The sequence below is a fragment of the Bemisia tabaci genome, chromosome 9 (genome assembly GCF_918797505.1).
Source record: "Bemisia tabaci chromosome 9, PGI_BMITA_v3".
Lineage (NCBI taxonomy): Eukaryota > Metazoa > Arthropoda > Insecta > Hemiptera > Aleyrodidae > Bemisia > Bemisia tabaci.
In genome coordinates, this window is record NC_092801.1 from 9,091,212 (window position 1) to 9,113,967 (window position 22,756).

The following is a 22,756-nucleotide window of genomic DNA, read 5'->3' on the forward strand; positions in this document are numbered from 1 at the left end:
AAACTCAAATTTTTGGTCAGATTTTGAAAAATTCAAAATCCAAGATGGCGGCCATGGCCTAAAATGCTAAGTCGGCTCCTATTCACACGATTTTCGTGAAACTCGGTATCCGGAGGTATTTTTCAACGGGAAACTCAAATTTTTGATCAGATTTTGAAAATTTCAAAATCCAAGATGGCGGCCGTGGCCTAAAATGCTAAGTCGGCTCCTATTCACACGATTTTCGTGAAACTCGGTATCCGGAGGTATTTTTCAACGGGAAACTCAAATTTTTGATCAGATTTTGAAAATTTCAAAATCCAAGATGGCGGCCATGGCCTAAAATGCTAAGTCGGCTCCTATTCACACGATTTTCGTGAGACTTGGTATCCGGAGGTATTATTCAACGGGAATCTCGAATTTTTGGTCAGATTTTCAAAATTTTAAAAGCCAAGATGGTGGCCGTGGCCTAAAGTGCTAAGTCAGCTCCTGTTTGATCGATTTTCGTGAAAATCAGTATTCGGAGGTATTTTTCAACGGGAAACTCGCATTTTTGGTCAGATTTTCAAAATTTTAAAAGCCAAGATGGTGGCCGTGGCCTAAAGTGCTAAGTCGGCTCCTGTTTGATCGATTTTCGTGAAAATCAGTATTCGGAGGTATTTTTCAACGGGAAACTCGCATTTTTGGTCAGATTTTCAAAATTTCAAAATCCAAGATGGCGGTCGTGGCTTAAAATGCTAAGTCTGCTGATTGTGGATGAGGACAAATATAACATACTAGGGGGCCTTGCCCCCTGACCGCTACGCGGCCCAGCCCCCGGGAGGGCGCCTCGCGCCCTTAGGCCCGCTTCGCGGGCCCTATACGCATATGTATAGGCAAAAATGTTCTTCCATTTTAACACACCATTTTGTGTTCGAGCTGCATCGATTTCAAAATTTTTGACGTAACACTCAGATTTGTAAATGACGAGGAATAGCTGGATGTACATAATTTTACAGTCCACTTACTGGAGAATCTTCCATTCATTATGTTATTTTTAAATACTTAATTTAAAAAAAAAATCGGATTTCGACCATTAAGAGTTAATAATATTTGGTCCGTCCCAACGCGATGCAGCGCCTGCCTTCTCACTTTGTATCTGCTGTAAATATCATAGAAATTCAGCAATCAAGTAAATTGAACAATGCCACAAATCGAAGCCGGAAGAATGAGGAAAAATTGTGTAAAAACCTTATACCTTGGACCTTGAACCCTGAGCAATGCACCGTTCCTCAACTCTTCGAATGAGGAGCCCTTCACGAGCTTTTCCATTGTTTTATTGTTTATTCGAGTCACTCAGGTAGAATCCCACACCTTGACGTTTCTAGCGGAAACGACATATCTCTCACGCTATAACATTGGACTTAAGTGACATGAGCTTTAAAAGTTCTAAAACATTAAAAGTTCGGGGTTACATAATTTTTTGCACATCTACATCTACTACAGATGACATACATGTAAAGATCATCCTTATCGGTCCGGCAGTTCGTCAGAAATAGTGCTTCCAAGATTTTGCTTGTAGCTGTATAATATAGATTCGCCACTATTCACCATACTTCGTTAAAAAAAGTAAATTCGTTCTTTTAAAAGTTTTTAGCTATGAGGGGCGGCTCGCGGAACGAGTCGCAAGTTCATCGCGAAGCGTGGAACTGGGGGTCCAGGGGCACTCCCCGGCTAGGCGTGATAGCTCGCACAGCGAACTGAACATGGCTAGTAGTTTATATATGTCTTGGATATGAGCGGCCCAGAGCCGCTCTCCAGTGGCAGTCCGCTGGAGTTACTGCTTAATTTTCACTTCTCACTGCTAGAAACAACTTGAATTTTTAAATCTTAAATGTTGCCTTGATTTAGACCTGCAAATAATTTTATATAGATCCCTTTCAAATTAAACTGCCTCTAATATTTAATTGTGATCCCGCTCTCTATCTTTTGCCGTGTATTTGCCTCATTCGAAAAAGCATAGTTGGGAATGATTTAAAAAAGAAGCAAAAATAAAAAAAAGAAGCATGCCGCTCTGACACAAAATATGGCGTCCATCGAATCACCTTAAGGATTTTTTAGATGTTTCAGTCCGTCTAAAACTTAACCAATCCCTATTAGGACATGTTCAATCCATTTTCGTGACATGTCGCCGAAACTTATGTTCGTGGCGTATGGCGTCCATCGAATCACCATAATTCGCGGCGGTAGAGATAGCGAAGTGTGGGAGAGCAAGAATTCGAACAAAAGAGTTTTGAGTGACGTATGATCCGCATATATTTTAAGAATGGAATCGTTACAGAGTGGATAGACTCGGGAGCACTGAGGTTGGCTGTGTTTGGTGGTGAAAACCGAAGCGCCGTCTCCAAGTAGCAAAAATTGGAGCTCAGCTTCGAAAAAGCTTTATCAGTCAATCCATCTTGAGCCGCTATGCAATAAAAAATATAATAAAGAAAGATGCGGGCGACTGATCACAGCAACGAGTGAGTGAAGCTTGCTCGGTGCTTGGTTTTGAAAATTCATAGAGAGAGACCGAAAATATGGGAGAAAGGGAGATAGAGAACTCTATGAATAAATGCGTTGCTGTGCACGCGACGGAATCAAAGCCAGAGCAAGGAGAAAGTCATTTAGAATATTGTTCGGCGGGAAATTTGTCTTTTTATCATCGTTTTATTATATGCAACTCAAATTATTTGCCCATCAACCATGGGCGATTTCGACGATTTTGCTGGCCACGAAGCTGGTCTTTGCGGCCCCGAGAGTTGGGCAGCGTAGCGGCCAGGGGGCGGAGTCCCCTGGTCTAGTGGCGTGAATTGCGATGTATCGATTGTTATGCCATTTAAACACATGGTAAAGAATCGATTATTAAGGTGTTCGCTGCGAACACCCTGTTTATCGATCCTTTTCTATAGGTTTATGGCACAACAATCGATACATCGCAATTCACGCCACGCCACTGTATTAATTCATACTTCGCGGGCTCTCGGGAGCGTCGCGGAAGGTAGCGCGATCTCTTATCGCAGAATTTCAACTCGGAACCCTGACGAATCGACAAATCCCCCTACAGCTGGGCACTTCACTAATATGAAAGTACCGGGAGGCTATACCCCCTGGCCGCTACGCGGCCCAACCTCAGAGGACGCTTCGCGTTCTCTTAGGCCCGCGTCGACAAGAGAACGACCAAAAAAAGTGTAAAGATTTTCATACCCGACTCTCATTTAACCAATCTCCCTATGGCCGGGAGCAATTGGACCAATAAGAGTCGAATGGAAAAATCGGCATTTATTTCAAACTTCACGCCAAGACTTACACGAAATGGAAGGAAGCGTTTCGTCGCTTTTGAATAGCGTGTAGCAAAGAAACATACCTTCGATTCACTTACCCGACTAACGGACCAAGATTCAAAATTTCCCACTTACTTCAATTTTCCGCTAAATTTGGAATTCCCGTCATTGTTCATTGGCGGGAATTTCAAATTTTGCCCCCCTTTCTAAGCTTTCTAGTCTCCTGTAATGTAAAAAAAACCTGGGACCTATTTTCAAATTCTGATTACAGCGGGTTCATCTAGGGACTATCACCTGTTGATAACCGCAAAAATTATGGAAATCGGCCCAGTAGAACGCTTAAACGAACTGTGACAAAATATAAAAAATTACATTGTTTAAATGGGAGAATTCGCAACTTTACCACGTAAAATAAATAAAAAACCTGGGTCATATTTTCAAAATCTGAATAAAGCGGGCTCATTTAGAGACAATTGCCCGTCGATAGCCGCAAAAACCGCGAAAATCGGCCCGGTAGAACGCTGGAACTAAGCGTTACCAGACACGCAACTTTAGGAGGTTTCGGAGTTTACATATGATTGATTACATATCGACGGTGAAACTACCAAACCACGTATCTCGGTTTGCGACGTCGCAGACTTCCTGTCATACTTTATTTTTTAAATGAAAAGCTACTTAACGTCCAGTCTTGAAAATTTCCGTGATTTTTCCTCTTCGTGCGGAGAAAATTCTGTGAAAATTTCAAGGAATGATATTGATTTGGTCTACTTCAAAAAAATAAAATGTGAGCGGAGATTTTTAAACACCGCAAACGAGATACGTGGTTTGGTAGTTTCACCGTCGATATGACATATGATTACATACATATGATTGATGATGATTTAAGCTTTCCCGCTTGTTACATTTGTCCAGCCACGAGGGTAATTTTATCTCGGTTTCAATTCTATTTGCGGCGCTCCTGCTATCACTTATTACGTATTAAGGGTCAGGCGATCAATGCTTCAAGCTGAAGCAGTGAGTTATTCAGCTCCAGCACGGGTCATATCTTTGGTCGTTCTCCTCTTGCAATCACCTTCAAAATGATATTATTCTACATGTTCCTTATTTCTCAGGTGAGTGTGTTAGAAAAATAATAATGATAAGTAAGTAATAATTGTGCCTATTATTATTGGAGCAACAGGGGAGATTCCTATAAAGTTGTTTGATAGTCTTAGGGAGATCAACCTTAGAGAGAAGCTGTATCAACAATTGTTAGGAAGCTGCAGGATTGTTAGGCAGGTTCTGGGTGATGGAAAGTTACCACCAACCGAAAAATTAACCTGCATTTTCAACTTCAATTTTAAATTTCTACTCCAATTTTGAATTTTTAACTCCAATTTTAAATTTTTTATTCCAATTTTTAAGTTTTAATTCCAATTTTGATTTTTTAAACTTCAATTTTAAATTATTCTTTTTTTTTAAAATTAATCGGCAATTTTCATCCTTTTAAAAAAAAAACTCAAAAAGGAGTCCAGTAGGACTCCAGGACTTAGTAAAAATGCTATGGGGTCGACTGAAAACTCAAGCAGCATAGAGTGCCAGTTTAAGACTTAGGTGAATTAGCAGGTAACAAATAAAAAGAGAAGAATATTCGATAAATTCACCATTCTTAAACTAACGAATAGAAATATAAAGGAAGAAGGAAACACATGCATATCAAGAGATAAAAAATGTGAGAAGTTCTAAATTCCTCAAAAAATGATGATCAGAGAGTCGAAGATCTCTATACACCCAGAATAGCAAGAAACAAGATTTAATTTACTTTCGATCTTTTTGATAAATTTCCTCAAATAGTTTGACATGGCCGAAGTTTCTTCGAAGAGTTTGAAAACATCCTGTAGAAGAACAATTAGTCTTAAATACAATGGGAACATATGTAACTAGTTGCTGATCTGAGAAAACAACATGGGCAAGTTTATTACATTTACATACTACTTCTGGCACCATCTGTACTTAAAGCCTTATTTTTATCCTATTGTTGGGTTGTCCTTATGTTTTGAAGCGTATGTTTTGCTTGCATCTAAAAATGGCGATGTGCGAAAATTTCTAAAGAAGATTGACAAAATTTTAAAGGCGTAAACATGTTCTAACTACCCACTGTGTATACCCGTCGCACATATACCACCTCTTTACTTACCCCTAATAAAGGTTCCTCTTCGATTTAGGTTCACCGCCAGAGGGAGCTATCATATGGAATATCTGATTTTGTAACATTGGTTAGAGATAACAAATGGATCGTGGACAAGACTACGGTGCAATGAGCCACAGATCTTGGCGCCTTGCTCGGATCTCGGCTGACATTCGGACCCAGCGCCACAGAAACGAAGGACCAAAATCTAAATCCAAGATTCGAATAATCCATGGACTTATTTGCAGATTTTACTATTGGTAACGATATCAAGTTCGAAAAAAATAGGACGGAACATCGGCTTAAGTATGCGGTTCTTCATTTTTCATTTTTAAATTGTAGCATCGCCTCAACGGTTTCGGAAGTTCGAAACGAGTTCACTGAAAGTATGAGTGATTTATTGTTTCATTATTATTCAGATTACATTCGGCACTTTCAGCCTGATGAAAAACAATTCATAAAAAACATAGTCTATGGGGACGGAGACCTTTTGCAAGTTCTAGCGGGATATGACCAATTAATAAGGACATTTCGAGCTAACGATTACAAAATAGCCATACTTGTTGATGAATACGATGCGCTATTTCAAAATGCAATTGAAAAACAAATATCAGAAACTGACGCAGGGAAGAATTCCGTTTATGGTGAAATGTATACAGAAGCTGAAAATTTGATGAGACAATTTTACATGTATTTTTTCAAGGACGGTCTAAAAATCCCTCCTGATTGTGGTATAATCATTGGGATTATTTATACGGCAAAAACCAGTATATTTTCTGATCTTACGAATTTCAAAGCCTACACCACCCTTGGAGATGATAAATTTGGACCTTACTTTGGTTTCTCGGAACACAAAGTGAAATGGCTTATTGATTCCTTAGAGACAAACATGACGTATAAGGAATTTTAAGAGTGGTATGACGGATATCACTTTCTTCAATCGAAACTTCATCGAAAATCATTAGCCATATTGTTGGAGATAAGCAGCCGTCTTGTGCTGCTCCTGAGTTTAGTTTTATCATGAAATCTGGGAAGATTAAAAATCTGCTTGTCAGATATGACTTCATTATTTCAATTAAGTATGTTGGTATGTTTCTTTTATACATAGTTTCTATGATATCTTTCCAGCTCAACGTGTTAAATGCATTCTTGATGTCAAGGTTTAATAGGAGCAGGAGACGTCTTTGGGTGTTATTATTCTTCGTGTGGTGTTCGTATATTTTCTTAATTCTTAGTATTGCGTCACATGTGTTCTTGAGTCGGAGTTGTGGAATGAGATATTTCTTACTCTCCTTGCAACCTTATCAAGATAACTGCACAGCATCGATCAACATGACAAAATTCCAATTGATAACAAATCAATGTCACAGGAGCTTTTCTCGGCACCTGCGATTTCGGTTCTTCCGTCTTGTCATTCGCAACTTTCGCTCGGGAAAAATTCGGTAGACAGTTTTCCTTATTTTTAAACGCGATTTTAATTCAAGGCGTCCTAGGGTCGAAGTGCATACTGTGACGGATGCCCTCGAAATTTTCAAATGTTTCAGGGTAAATCCCGAATAAAATTGCCTGAAAACTTTGGAACAAGTATTCACAATTTTCTATGTAAGTTCGTTCTTGGTTGAAGGAGAAATGGCAACGTCTGAAGGCTTATACGGCGTTTTTCCTTGGCAGGGCAGAATGGTTGATACGAAAGTTATTTTTTAACGTCCTTGGATGCGTGTAAATACTTAAAATATCGAATATATTGATGAATTTCACTCATTTTTATCTTTCAATAGTTTTTCTTGTTTCCATCTTTATTGCGTTAATGAAATAAGATTTTTTGTAAATTCCACCGAATTTTGTAGGTTCTATCTTTAAATTTGGATCCCTAAATTACTTAAGGAAATTATTAATCATGTAAGATTTTGTAAGATTTTGTAGATCCAAACCGTAAAAATCTATCAATTTTTTCTAAATTCTCATTCATTATTTTTTCCCGTTTTTTATTCTAATTATATTTTCTTTGTTTTTTCGTGAAATTTCCACTTCTTACAACCAGTCATCGTTTCAGGGTTTCCTCCGTTGTGCTTCATTTATCAAAATTTTGGTTAATTCTTGCCCCTTCATCGGGCCCTGCGAAAACCATGCGGAAGGAAAGATGCAACTTATTGAGCTATCGTGTGCACTGTGGTATCACTCGAAATTGAAGGCTTTGTCTTATTTGCAAGGATCTACGGTTGCATCGTTCGGAATATTCTCTCTTCGGAACGATAAGTTATTGCTACACTTTGCATAGGGAAGAAAAATCAAGGGAGTTATCAAATATTGACCTTGAGTAGTAGTGTATTGGTCGGTCTCCTATGATATATGATGGTTGTAGCGCTGGCGCACCGGTGAAATCCGAATCGCCTTCAACCTTCCTCGACGCATCAAGCACAACCGAAGACCACGAATAGTTGTATTCAGGTGCCTTGTTCTTTTCAACTGCGGAGATGTGGCCAGAGAGCTGAAGATACTTTGAAGCTGTAAACGGATTCTGTTTGGCACGAAGAGGCCAAGGTGAGAGAAACGTAGGCATGTTCCTCCCGACCCTTGCGGCTAGAACTCGGCTCACTTTTTAACAGCCAGAAATGAAGCGAGGAACTATTCCAGCTCCAGGGTAGGCATGTGGTATCACGCCAAATGGACCACTAGACAAGGTACGAATTTCAGCATTCTGATACATGTTCCTTAACTAAAATTTAACGTAGAATACGACGCGCACAATGAAAATTACCGAAATCAACTCCTTCCAAATATATTTAATGATTCTTGATGCGGGAATTCAAACCACCCGCTCATGGAAACTCAATGCTCAATGATGCTTCACATCGTGCCTGAAACATTATTATGACAGTCTCTGCGATATAAAAATCTGGCAACCTCAATCTTGACGCTTTAGCTCAGCTGTAGCAAGTTGTTTATAGTTTGAATAACACGTGGTGGGAAATGAACATTACTCGATTGAGAAGCTTGTTGAAACCGTTGTAGTGCGCGATTTGACTCACGTAGAGCTTTGAGTTTCTCGTCAGCGGGCAGTTCAAATTCCTCGTAACCAATGTGAAATAAAAACGTTAGTATCTTCGTCAAGAGTTGGAGTCAGTAATTTTCGTATTGAGAATCGTGTTCTGCGTGAAATTCTGGTTAAGAAAACGGTATCAGATTGCTTAAATTCGTACCCTCTCTAACGGTCCATTGAAGGAAACTCATTTCGTAAGCCCGTTCTGTATTTCAAAATTGGGACCATCTTGCCGATCCGGGCGTCGCGTCGGTGGTGTCGGTGGAGCCATCCTGGTAACCCTGGTTTGGAAAAAATTTGGGGAAATTTCGCGCGTCGAGCTCCGGTGTCCTTGCGCCCTTTGAAAAATCGGATTTCCCGTTTTTTCCGCTGGAAACTGCGCGGTTTTCGGTGTTTCCCGGGCGATTTTTTTTCGGTCAGCTGATGATTCTGCTGCCCACTGTGTTTGTCGTCATAGAAACGATGAGAGTTTGAAAGTGACCTAGTTTTGCGTTGAAACCTCCGTACATGTCCCTCTTCTACTCCCCCGAGTTAGGAAAAACGCCACATAGAATCGTCCCATTTTCTCCGATGAACTGGTAAGTTTTAAGGCAAATTTGCAAATATTCTCTCTTTAAAATTCAGAAAATTTGGATCTTGTTGTGAAAAACATTCCCTGAAAATTGGGAGAGGAATATCAATTCACGGATATCAAAAATTAGTCTTGTATCAAAACAAAATCGGCAACATCTGAAGGCTTATATGGCGTTCTTCCTTAACACGAATGTGGTCCACTTATTGCACTGAGGCAAATATACGGTACAACATTGAGAGCGGGATCACAATTAAATATAAGTGGTAATTAAATTTGAGAGGGATCGATATAAAATTATTTGCAGGTCTAAATCAAGGGAACATTTAAGACTTGAACAATTCAAGTTGCTTCTAGCAGTGAGAAGTGAAAAAGAACACTTTAGATTTTCGAAAAGAAGATAATTACAAACAAGCAGTAACTCCAGCGCACTGCCGCTGGAGAGCGGCTCTGGGCCGCTCATATCCAAGACATATATAAACTACTAGCCATGCTAAGCCTACGCCTAGCCGGGGAGGGCCCCTGGACCCCCAGTTCCTCGCTTCGCGATGAACTTGCGACTCGTTCCGCGAGCCGCCCCTCATAGCTATTAACTTTTAAAAGAACGAATTTACTTTTTTTTAACGAAGTATGGTGAATAGTGGCGAATATGTTATCTTTGTCCTCATCCACAATCAGCAGACTTAGCATTTTAAGCCACGACCGCCATCTTGGATTTTGAAATTTTGAAAATCTGACCAAAAATTCGAATTTCCCGTTGAAAAATACCCCCGAACACCGTATTTCACAAAATCGAGTTAACAGGAACCGACTTAGCATTTTAGGCCATGGCCGCCATCTTGGATTTTGAAATTTTCAAAATTTGACCAAAAATTCGAATTTCCCGTTGAAAAATACCTCCGGATACCAAGTCTCATGAAAATCGAGTGAATAGGAGCCGACTTAGCATTTTAGGCCATGACCGCCATCTTGGATTTTGAAATTTTGAAAATCTGACCAAAAATTCGAATTTCCCGTTGAAAAATACCCCGAACACCGTATTTCACAAAAATCGAGTTAACAGGAACCGACTTAGCATTTTAGGCCACGGCCGCCATCTTGGATTTTGAAATTTTGAAAATCTGACCAAAAATTCGAATTTCCCGTTGAAAAATACCTCCGGATACCAAGTCTCATGAAAATCGAGTGAATAGGAGCCGACTTAGCATTTTAGGCCATGACCGCCATCTTGGATTTTGAAATTTTGAAAATCTGACCAAAAATTCGAATTTCCCGTTGAAAAATACCCCCGAACACCGTATTTCACAAAAATCGAGTTAACAGGAACCGACTTAGCATTTTAGGCCATGGCCGCCATCTTGGATTTTGAAATTTTGAAAATCTGACCAAAAATTCGAATTTCCCGTTGAAAAATACCTCCGGATACCAAGTCTCATGAAAATCGAGTGAATAGGAGCCGACTTAGCATTTTAGGCCATGACCGCCATCTTGGATTTTGAAATTTTGAAAATCTGACCAAAAATTCGAATTTCCCGTTGAAAAATACCCCCGAATACCGTATTTCACAAAAATCGAGTGAACAGGAACCGACTTAGCATTGTATGCATTAACATACAACAATGCCGCTGGGGACGAATCCGTCCATGAAGCAGTACGACTAGGAGGCTCCAACCACGGTATTCTTCCAAAAAATTCGAATTTCCCGTTGAATAGGAGCCGACTTAGCATTTTAGGCCATGGCCTGCTAGCACCAGAGCCGCTACAAGTCTGGCTCAAAGTAACTGATCTGTCGTGGAAATCGTCGGGAACTTGAACGCACGATTAGAGCGATCGCCGTGTCAGCAAGAAGCGCCTTCGATAAGGCGTTGATACAACTAATTGTACACCTAGCATACATTTCTACATACTTTGCTGTATTTAGTGCAGAACCATTGAATTGAAGGCGTTCTTAACGCCGTTTTGAGGAACTTGAACCGCGAGTCAGATTCGACCGGGTATGAAGGGCTGACGGACCGAAAGTCCACCGGAGGGTGCGGTATCGATCGGAAACGAATGGACAACGTACCAGAAAGCGACGGGTGCTTGCAGTATCGACCGGATACGAAGGCTCTACGCAATAGAAGTCGACCAAACCTCTTAGGGCCGACCGGAAATTAAGGGGCACCGTACCCGAAGGTAGCCTTCAGTTAAATGAAATTTAGCTTTGCTGGGATTCCCTAGAGATTGTTCCTGTCATTCAGTTTGTATCGATTACTCCGTGCAAAGCACGTAATATGAAATACTATCTCTATTTCATCAAACGCGATTTTATAAATAAAAAATTTCGGCAAGATGGTAATGGTAATGGAAGGTAATGGAAGCTTTGATTTCAACCCGAATATTTCATGATTGTTAGCTCCTAAAATTTGTTTGCCGGAAAAGGGGGCATTTAACAATCGCAGTTTTTGAAATCTTCAGGAGCGCGTGTTCTCATTGTCATTTTAAGGTTGTGACTTTTTTAAACTCTAACATATGCTACTTTAGGTTGCACGATTGTATCACTTGCTCGTCTGTAGAAACAAAGTAAATTTTCAGACGCAATTTACTAAAAAATAGGTTTTTGCCTGTGTCCGCTTTTCCCGGCTATATATTCAATTGCTCACTTGCTGATAATGCTGCCAAAAAACCGTAACTTAATTTCAAACTATCCCAATTTTTCTATCGAAAGAACTTCTTGGGGGACACAACGGGGTACTTTGAACTAAACTTCTGAATGAGATACTATAAAATAATTTAAACAGAGATCAAATGGACGTATTTCTACCAAACAGACCTATGTGGCGATGAGAAATGTGGGGTGTGCTCTAGAAATCTGCATAAGAAGCAATGTAAAAGTGGGCGTGGTTCCTTTTGAAGAATTGGAAAAGCGGGATATTGCATTCTATCAAACAGACCTATGTGCAGCTGAGTGCGGAACTCATGAGCCGCGGGCATGGCAAGAGAGCGTTGTGGACAGGGCTCATGAGTTAAAGACTCCCTCCAACGACCTCCCCGTCGTGGCGGCTCTCGTTCGTTGCCGCTGACGTCACTGGCGCTTTATTATTCTCATTCACTCTTACGGCCAGAGACTAACGAGCACACCCCATATTTCTCACTTCCACATAGGTCTGTTTGGTAGAACTACGTCCAAATGGAAGTTAAATTATACAAATGGCGTCATCAAAATTTTTGCCAGTCAACTAATGCTAATTGTTAGCACTTATGTCTTGTTTAGGAGTTGACTTAAGGACGTCCCGTTCTGTGATTTCGTTTTCTTCTTGCACTTTCCAAGAGGAAACGTATTGCATGGTGCTTCAATTCATACCTTGTCTAGAGGCCTACCATTGCAGAACTTCATTAGCTCCTACCGGTTTGTTATAAACAAGGAGAGAGACTAGTGCGAACAATGCTACTCTAGGCTCTTGAAAGCCCAAATAACTTAAGCTTTTGTTCATATCATCCAGACTTGGCGTTGAATTTATCCAGCACTTGTGTTACTTACATTTACTTAAGTCGCTGCGGACAGTGCTTCAGACTGTACCTGGTATTTCTTCCATCAAGATCGTGTGTTGACCGAACGCAATGTCGTTGGAATCTTTCTTCACAGCTGTCAACAAGTAAGAAGCGCTGATAGTCGATGGACGCAATTTTTAGTTATTTTTGAATGTACGTGTTGCATACCTAAGTAGTTGAAGGCGTTTTGGTTTTCTCTTATATACGCAAATTGACTTCTCTCTTGTGCCTGAATACGATCAGATACAAAGGTGGCCTAAATATTACGTACCTTTGAAAGGAAATTATATTTTATGTTGTATTCATTTGAAGGGCTTGAAAAACAAGGCGCATAAGTACAGTTATCGCTCTTGCGGTCTCCAATAGCTAGGGGAGCAATAGAATAGAGAGAGGAATAGGACAGAGGAAAGAAGAGTAGGGCGAAGCGATCTGGCAACCTCGGAACGACGAGCTCCGACCTATCATAGATAGCGCATGGATGGAACCCGTCGAACTCAAAGCGGCCAGTCCATAAAGAGAGAAAATGGGGATAAATCTACATGACAGAGAGAAAATGCACTATAAAATATGGAAAATAAGCACTCTAAGCACTCACCGAAGTCCACAGTCTGGTACAGCCATGCGGCGCTGAAGCGGCATGCTCTCGACGTCACGGGCGAAACCTGGCGCCATCTCACTCGCGTATGCTAGAAATCTAGCCTAGCATGGTAACTGCTCACAAGCGGGGATGTAAGGAATCTAAAATACGGATATACGAGGAAAAAGGAGCGGTTGCAAAGGGCAAGGGTGCGGTCGGGCGGCATGCACACTCTTATTCATACCATCATGACTAAAGCAGGAAAATAGTCGTCTACTACTAAATAAGCAAGCTTGTTCTACCAAGAGCGATGAAAAGTGCGGTGAAAAGAACGATGAAAAAAGGCGGCAAGAGCAGCGATTTCCAAAGGCAGCAGCAAGGCAGCAGCAGGAGAAGATACGGCTGAGGCGACGAAAGATCACGAAACGTGGCGGCGTTCTCGGCGTAAGTGAAGCGTCGCGAGCTGAAGTCTGAAATGGCTTACTGGGAAAGTAGGGGAAAATCTCTAATCAGCTCTGATTGGCCGATCAGCTGCCTCGGAGCTTTCTCCTCCTGCTGTCCTGCAAGCCCGACTTGTTGTAGCGACAAATATAGCGAAAATATACGATGAAAATCGGCGCCAACAATCGCTATTTTGAGGAAAACGTGTTTGAAATTTCGAAATTTCGAAATTACACGAATCCGCAGGGCGGAAAATCATTTCAAACTGACTTCTTGATGCATACAAATTGGACTTTGGGAGCAAATTTTTCAGAAAAGCATTTTAGAAAATCACATTTAAATTTCTGTACCTCGTGGAAAGCTGAGAGTACGACATACAAAACCCTATTTCGGTACCGATTTTATTTTCATGGAACCGTTAAAAAAATGGCACTACTACCCTTACTTCCTCAGCAGTCTGGCGTACGGGCGGATCAGAAAGAATGGATGTATTTCATGGATTTATTGGATTTATTTTTTTGAAATATCGAAATACGCTCCTACGTCAGAGAGACGATGACTTTTAAGACGGCTCACGAAAAAGAAAAAAAAATTATGCCCCACTTGTGATTAACAAAGTTTTTGTGCGTTAATTGTGATTTTCGTGCGTTTTTCTCCGTAAACAGTCTACTTAACCCGTTGTACCTCTCGTTTTAACCATGCCAATTCACTTTTTGCTTCCACTTTTAAGAAAACGCCGAGTCCGTTCACCGTACAGCGTATTCAGGCATACAGGCACGCAATCACATTTCGGGAAAAAGTTGGGAATGTTGTAAAAAATATGTTCGAACATTTGCGTGCGTTACTGATGAAAGCAAAGCATGACATGTGAATTGAACTTTTTCTCATAGGTTTACTCATTCCTTTCTTTCCATTTCTCCTCCTTTTTATATTATCCATTTTTCGTCATTTTAAAGTATATTTTTTTCCTTTGGTAATCGAGACGACTGTGTGCAAGGAGCATCGACAGGACATACGCAAATTTAGTCACTCGCAGTTTCTGTTTGGTGGTTCACTCGTGTGTCGGGAGGATGCGGGTTTGCGTTTGGTTTTACCTGGCCGTCTTATTTTCATGTGTCAGCAGTTCAGTGAGTATATTTACATACGATTATGTAGCATCGCGTCCAAGATATTGGACGCCGTGCTTCTCTTGATATACTTGCCTGCTCATCTCGTCTAAAACCTAACTTGAAGAGACATCCCCTAGTAATGTCCATCCATTCTTCATCTTAATAGAAAATCGCATACTTTTTGTATCTAATCCAATCGAACCTTACCTGACCTAACCTAACCAGTGCGTGATTTTCTACGAGAACATATGGTAATCGTCATTATTTCACAATATTGTCTTGATGAGCTTTTTGACCCTATGCTCGTCTAATGTCATAAAATATCTGCATCCCACGATTTTGGAGGGTACGCTCAATTTGATTTTTTCGAAAAAATCATTGGACAGATCTTGAAAAGTATATCTAAGTCGTTTAATTTGATACCATCATCGTCCCTGCGTGACCAAAATTAGAACCGTGACAGCAATTTCATTTCATTCATAAAGTTAATCGCATTATTACAGAATATCGCAGTGGAACAAAAACAAGAAGACAAATACAACATGAATATGTTGAAACAGCGTGCCGAATAACTGAAATGTTGGACACATACCTACTATTTTCTTGTTTTTTGCTATTTGTATCAATTGGTACTTTTTGCTAAAGGGAGAGGATATTGATTCATGAACGATGAATGTAAATTAGTTTTGAAGATTCCGTCCAATTATTTTAATTTTAAGCTGAAATGCGGCATATACGCACGACCACGATTCAGGCGAACTGCCGTGCATAGAAATCTCGTTAAGTTAATCTCTTTGGATTTCGAACTGTAACTTCTCTCCTATCCGGCCGATTTTAACAAATGAGGTCTCTTTTAGTGTACTTTCCGAAGGAAATACACTATTGCATTCTCCCATGATGTCGGACCCAGACCTGAGACATTGTGAAGAGCACCGATCACGGGTCGTAGATCACGAAAATATATGCTATTCAAATTCATGTGTATATATATGTATGTAATGTATTTCCGCCTTTTGAAGATTTTTCGATTTTTGAGTGGTTATATCTTTCTTACGTTGAAAGATATTTTGACCAATTGTTTTGCATTTTGTAGAGACTCATTAGGACTACTATTCTGCGAAAAAAAATTGAAATTTGAGGCAATAGATTTTGAGGGGTGGGGCTCGAAAAGGGGGGGAGGTCAAATCTTGTCCACTCGATAACTCGAGCGAAAATGAATATTTTGAGCTGAAATTTTTACGGGTGGTAGTTCTCCCCTAGGACTGGTTTGGTATTGAATTTGAGCTAAATCGGCCGAGCCGTTTAAAAATGGCGAGCTTTGAAAGTTTTAGGCGAGGGGTGCGCGGCATGAGGGGAGCCGGCCGGAGCAGGGCCGCACAGTGGGTCGGGGGAGAAAGTTTTTGGACAAGCTGATCGTCGCACAGTGGGTCAGGGGAGAGAAGTTTTTGGACAAACTTTTCGTCGCACAGTGGGTCAGGGGAAGGAAGATTCTGGACAAATTGTTCGTCGCACAGTGGGTCAGGTTAAATGATCTGTTCTTGAACAAAATCTCACCATTTAACCGTCACAACCTTTCGCAGCGCGTTCGCTGGCAACGTACGCAACTACTATCTTGTGCTCAAGAAATTAATTTATTCCCTTACAGATTGATCCCCCCCCCCCTTCGGAAAATACACTCTTCCCGCGGTGGACGCGCGGGTCGCTTAAGAAGACAGAACAACTGGAATGGACACTCAAACTAAAAAGCGCGCGCGAAGCGCGCGTCCTGGGGGGGCTTGGGAGGGCGAAGCCCCCCCAAAAAACCGGCGCGGAGCGAAGCGGAGCGCCGGTTTTTTTATTTGCATTGTTAGAGAAAGGAAAAACACTCGCTAAGTAGACGGAAAACGATTTTTGTGAAAATTTAGTGGATCCTGGCGTCACGGTGAATGGTAAATCGGGCGTGAAAGATAAGGTTCGACGGCGGCTCAGCGGTTTTTGACTGCGTAGGATCTCCGATTACGAGATGCTTATTTGCTTTCTTGGGGGGGGGGGGGGGACGACGAAAATGTCCATCTTTACAAAAATGAACTATCTGCGGGAAGTATGAAACACTAGGGGGCTATGCTCCCTGACCGCTACGCGGCCCAACCCCCGGAGAGCGCTTCGCTCTCTCTTAGGCCCACTTCGACAAAAGAACGACCAAAAAAAATGAAAAGATTTTCATACCCGACTCTCATTTGTCCAATCTTTCTCCGGCCGGGAGCGATTGCACTAATAAGAATCAAATAAGAAAACCGCAATTTATTTCCAACTTCAGGCCAAGACGACTACGTAACGAAACGAATGGAACGGAGCGTTTGGTTACTTTTGGATAGTCCGTAGTAAAGGAGCACAACCTCCGATTCACTTACCTTACCCTAATAACAGCTCAAGATTCACAATTTTCCGCCTACCTCAAATTCTGCCCCTTTTCTAAGCTCCTAGGTATACCCAATTTTAAAGGAATCTGGGTGATATTTCCACAATCTGATTACAGCGGGCTCATCTACGGACTATCATCTGCAGATAGCCGCCACAATTATGGAAATCGGCCCAATAGGACACTCAAACTAACTATGACAAAAAATAAAAATTTACATTGTTTAAATGGGAGATTTCGAAATTTTACCACGTAATATAAAAAAACCTGGGTCATATTTTCAAAATCCGTATAAAGCGGGCTCATCTAGAAACAATTGCCTGTCGATAACCGTAAAAATCATAAAAATCGGCCCGGTAGAACGTTGGAACTGAGCGTTACTAGATATGCAGATTTAGGAGGCCTTGGAGCTTACATACTACTACTAAAGGTGTAGTTTTACTGATTCTTATCAAATCTGACCAGTTAAGGGGCTTGGAGGGCGAGGCGCATAAGTACAGTTCTTGAAAAAGTTGAAATATGAATTATTGCAAGTATGACTTACTCTGAATGTCTATATTTTGCGAAAAATTCGCTCTCACGGTACAATGTTTATAAGCATCGACAAGTCAGTTTAAACTTCCTTTCCGCCATGAGGATCCATATAAATTAGAAAATTCAAACATGTATTTCTCTCTGCACTTATAATTGGCCTCTGAGCCCCTCAATTTACTTTTGGACATCAAAGTGCAAAACCTCCTATCTCCCACTGAGATGACTGTAGGGAAACCTCGAAAATCACAAGCTTGTACAATCGAATTTGCACATCACGATTTTAAAAAAAGCGACGTCCTCCTTCAACGGTTAGTATTTGCATGTGCGAACTTGGCTAGGAATTCAAAGGCCAAAGTAAAGTGCTTTTTTTGCTAAGAGCACTTAACTCGAATTGAAGCCTCATATTCGATTCTGGAATACCACGGTTTTAAGGAGAGTGGAACGTTCGGATCGATCAACGAAGAAAACTCCGGGTCTAAATTTATGAGTTGACCTTTTAAAATTTTTTAAATTTTCGTCATGTTTTGCGTGCAATTTCGAGACAAAAACAAGTATCCATCCATTAATATCGCATCATTGCTCAGTGGTTTAATTGCGTCGAAGGACAGACATTCACAGACAGGCTCGCAGTTTCTTTCTTTTTTTTTTTTAAAGATAACGAAATATTTATTAATTTTGTAACAAAGGTGGAACCATTATTAGACAGATAATGGCTGAAGGCCTAAGAATACATGTTAAGATATAAGAAGTCCTATGAATATCCACATGAAAGTTCCCCCTTTAGAGTTCCCTTATAGCGCCTTAATTATAAATTACAAATGTACAGTGAAGCTCCTCAGACTTCTATAGATTCATTCATCATCGTTTGCCTCGGAATCGTCGGTTGACATGTCGTCGAGGGAGGAGGGTGGGTTGGTTATTTCTTCAGTCTTCGTATGATTTTTTTCTTTATTTAGGGCTCTTTGCTTTTGTTTGAGAATGTCGGTTATGAATTCTTGAATAAGGTGCCATTTCTTCTTTGAGCTAGTCATCTGTTAAATGATGTTTTCAGGTGTTAATGAAACTTCTAGAAGATTCTAAAGGTGTATTCTTGGCGATTTGAAAGATTCGCAATGGAAGAAAGTATGTTCCGCTGTACCAATTGCTAAGGTGTTGCACATTGGACAATGTGGGGAGTTTCTCTTCTTAAATCTGAATAAATATAAGAAGAGAAACTCCCCACATTTTCTTCACAGCTTCTTGGCAAAGTGTTTTTTATTTCTCTCTCATTGCCAAGCAAAAAGGAAATCACTCTCAAATTACTTTGAAATGTACGTATGATCCCTACTAGATGACAACTTCATGATAAATGTCCGTCTCACCTTCTGCTATTGGAGGGATTTTTATAAAAAAGTGTCCGTCAAAATAATGTTAAACGTAATAATCAAAGATAATGTTAAATAATACGAGTTTATTTCAAAGCTTTTTTATTTGAAAGCCGCGCTAAGGAGAAACGCCGCGTATAAGGCTTCAGGCGTTACCAAATTTATACCGTACCAAATCACTAATTTTCAGGAAAATTTTTGAATATTTGTCTACCAATTTCTCAGATACTTGTGTTCCTCATTTGATCAAAAGCGTCTGAGAATATCAAGGAAAAATATTCATTATTTGCCTTAAAACTTAATATTTCACCGAAGGATATTTATTGCCAACTCTCAAATGTTCATACGGCATTCTTCCTTAGCACAGCAGTATAATGATCTTACGAATGCGATGGAAACATAGCGTATTTGCCACGGGCGTAATTTCTATTTTTTTTTCTTTTACAAAATTCCTGGAAAAATCGCACATTTTCCGATATGTGGAGATAAAAAGCCCGAAATATTTTAGGATTCAAAGAACCCGCTGAAAATATCGCGTTATCATCGTGATGTATTGGTGATTTGCGGAGTCTTCAATTTCTTAACAAGCAGAAATGAAGCGAGCACCTATTCGAACTCCAGATTAGTATGTGGTATCACGCAAAATTAAAGGAATATCATAGGTTTTTGTCCATTTTATTGTTAGTTAAATGATGTTCATGAGTATGGTGAGCGCATTAGTTTTGCATATTTTCCGCAATATTCATGAGAACATTTTGTGATCATTTATTTATTTGATGAAGCAGTAAATTCGCTCGAGCAGTGGCGAACGGTCCGAATAAGCAAGGCAATCACTGTTTGCTCTAAGATTTCAGAAAGAAGGAGAAAAATACACCTAAAACATATTTTGAATGTTAGCAAATATTATTGATTAAAGGTGTTAAGTAGGTTAATTCCATGAAAGGTATAACGAGAGTGTGACAAAAATACGTGAAGGGGTGTTTGAGCCAGCGTTACGGTGCGTTAAAAGAGGGAAAGGGGGGTGAAGCCCGGCGTTACGTAACAAAGCCGAGCCGAGGAGAAATACATGGAAAAAAAGTTCAAAAAATTAAAATACCGCACCTGCTTTTTTGCATAGAGGAAGTTGAGGAGTATCTATCGGCGGCGTAGGATGTCCAAGTAAAGATAAAGTGTCCGTATAAGACTTTAACTGGACTGAGTATCCCAAGAAAAGTTGCAATAGAATGATAAATTAATTTGAATAAGAAATTGAGGTTTGACATTTTTTTACGTGCAGGAACAAAATATCGTCAATTAAAATGGCCAAAGAAATCATCGTCAAAAATTCTGGCCCGAAGCAATTGATCTGTCATAAAAATGGTCGGGGACTTGAACGCACAAGTAGAGCGATCGCCGCGCCAACAAGAAGCGCCTTCCCAGAAGGCGTCGATACCGCTAATCGTACACCTAACATACATTCGAAGTGAGGCGTTCTTAGCACCGTTTGGAGAGACTTTAACCGCGAGTTAGATTCCACCGGAGCGACCGGAAATGAAGGCTCAACGCCACGAAAGTCACCAAAACTTCTTAGTGCCGACCGAAAATGAAGGAGTAACGTACCGGTCAGTAGCCTCCGCAGGTAAATGAAATTTAGCTTCGCTGAGATTTCCTGGAGATTGCTCCTGTCATTTAGTTTGTATCACTTACTACGTGCAAAACACTTAATGTGAAATAAAAAATTTTATCGAAGGCGATTTTATAGATATAAAATTGCGAGAAGATTGGGAATAATTGATCTTTTGTCAATGACCATGACGATTTTACCACCAAACAATCATTAAAAAAATCTCAACTTAATTTTAAAAAATCCCGATTTTTCCATCGAAAAATGCCTCTTCGGTCACACAACGGGATACTTGGAAATCTTAAACACAGGTCAAATGGAAGTTAAATTATATAAATGGCGTCATTTGTATTTTTGCCATTTAACAAATGCTGATTGTTAGCGCTCATAGCTTGCTCAGTAGTTGATTTCAAGACGTCTCGTTCTGTGATTTAATTTTCTTCATGTTTTAAAGAGAAAACGTATTACGTGGTGCTTTAAATCTATACGTGCAGGATTTCATGAGCTTCAACCAGTTTTTGTCCAAATGAGATTTTTCAACGACATTTTCACGCGATTTTATCCGTAAACCGTATATTTATTTGGCCGTATTTCGTGCGTGCAACAGACCTACTGATACTCAGAAGAAGATACAAAAATGTAGGGAAATGCCGGGGCGACTTTCACTTGAGAGAGAGAGACATGCGATGGGAGTATGTACGTTTGGAGATTGACGTCAGAGCATTCGAATAACGTTGACTGCGGTAACGTTTACGCAGCTCGGCGTACTCCGACCTTCTCTACGAAGTATCAAAGACCATCAGTGTGGTTAGCGAGAGAGTACCCAGCAGTGCTCGAAACTCACCTTTGAGTTTTAGGAGCCATGTGGCGCATCAAGCCCGATTTTAAGGCGCCATTGAAGTTTTTGTAGGGGACAAATTGACTTTTTCCCTATATATCACGGCGCATTTAGTGAAAAATTAGATGCAAGATGTTTTCATAACAAGACTAGTAAGTAGATGTGACTCGAGAAAGACAAAAGCACTAAGAATGAAATCGTGAAGAAAAGAAAAAGCTATCATTTTTAGTGCTGGAATGTCTGAGTTTTTTTTTCAATTTAAATAGATTTGTTTTTCTTACTTTCTGACTTTCTCTGAAAATCCAGATTTTTAGGGGTCACGTTGGCGCAGAGCCCTCATTTTTTAGTATGTATTTTACGCAGTGCATCTGAGTACATCGGAAAGAGGAATATTCCATGCATAATCGGTGTTTTTGCGACTGTTACTCTTCGCAGATAATGTAGATACATTTTTTCTCACAAGCAAAATGACACTTTTCCGATTTATTTTGAACCGCTCAGTTCGTGAATGTCCTTCATTTTCGCTCATCACCTCTCAGTTTCCCGGAAGAGCCACTTTTCCCCGGAAAATGAGCAAACTTGACGTATTTTGGATTGGGCCGAAATTTTGTACAAAAATCGTATTTTTGTTTTTTTGGAGGATTTCATTTTACATTGAGTAAGATATCTGATGTTTCGGATGCTATGATCATTCTAATCTGCATAATATTTTGAACCTAGCATGGAGTCTGATATCTCAGATGCTATGCTCAAACAAAATACTAAAACAAAATACTCCAATTAAAACGAGCATGGAGTCCGATACCTCGGACCAGATGAACGGGAAATTATGAATTAAGGGAGCATGGAGTCCAATCTTTCGGAAGCGATGCTACAGTACCCAAAACTCATTCGTGAATATCCCTGCCCAACACGAAATATTGTAGCAATTTTTTCAATATTGAAACAATATTGTTACGTAAACATTTCCTTAAATATATATTTTAAAAATATTTTGGCAATACTGTAACAATATATGTACTTAAGGAAATATTTACGTGGTAATATCGTTCCAATATATTGGCAATAGGAGTTTTTGCCTATCGCATAATTTTACCAAACTTCTTGGAGAAGCAAAAGGGAAAGTTTTTAAGTAAAAGGAAGTGACACGTCAATATCCTCGACCGGATTTTTTACTCGAAAAATGTTTTTGAGGGTTTCTGTAGTTGTAAAGTAACATCGATCAGCTGTTTGAGGTATGAATGTAGGTTTTTAAATTTTTAATTATGCATATGTCACATCAATAACATCCGAATAAATGAT

At 40.1% G+C, this 22,756-nt stretch overlaps 1 protein-coding gene across 9 annotated transcripts in view; it reads left to right on the plus strand.

Moving 5' to 3' along the window:
- Window positions 1–4,197: 4,197 nt before the first annotated feature.
- The window catches only part of LOC109030939 (uncharacterized), an 88,680-nt gene continuing 70,121 nt past the window's right edge, over window positions 4,198–22,756 (plus strand). For 2 of the 9 annotated variants that reach the window (XM_072304183.1, XM_072304184.1), the window contains exons 1-2: window positions 4,205–4,393; window positions 5,486–5,754. Coding sequence is in view for 5 of the 9 variants with exons in the window: in XM_072304174.1 (XP_072160275.1) it covers window positions 5,681–5,754; window positions 14,591–14,735 (219 nt within the window). In the remaining 4 variants the exon portion in view is untranslated. Of the gene's footprint in view, window positions 4,394–5,485; window positions 9,067–14,590; window positions 14,736–22,756 lie in introns of all 9 variants that reach the window. The other 7 variants (XM_072304175.1, XM_072304176.1, XM_072304174.1 and 4 more) reach the window with 6 other exon arrangements.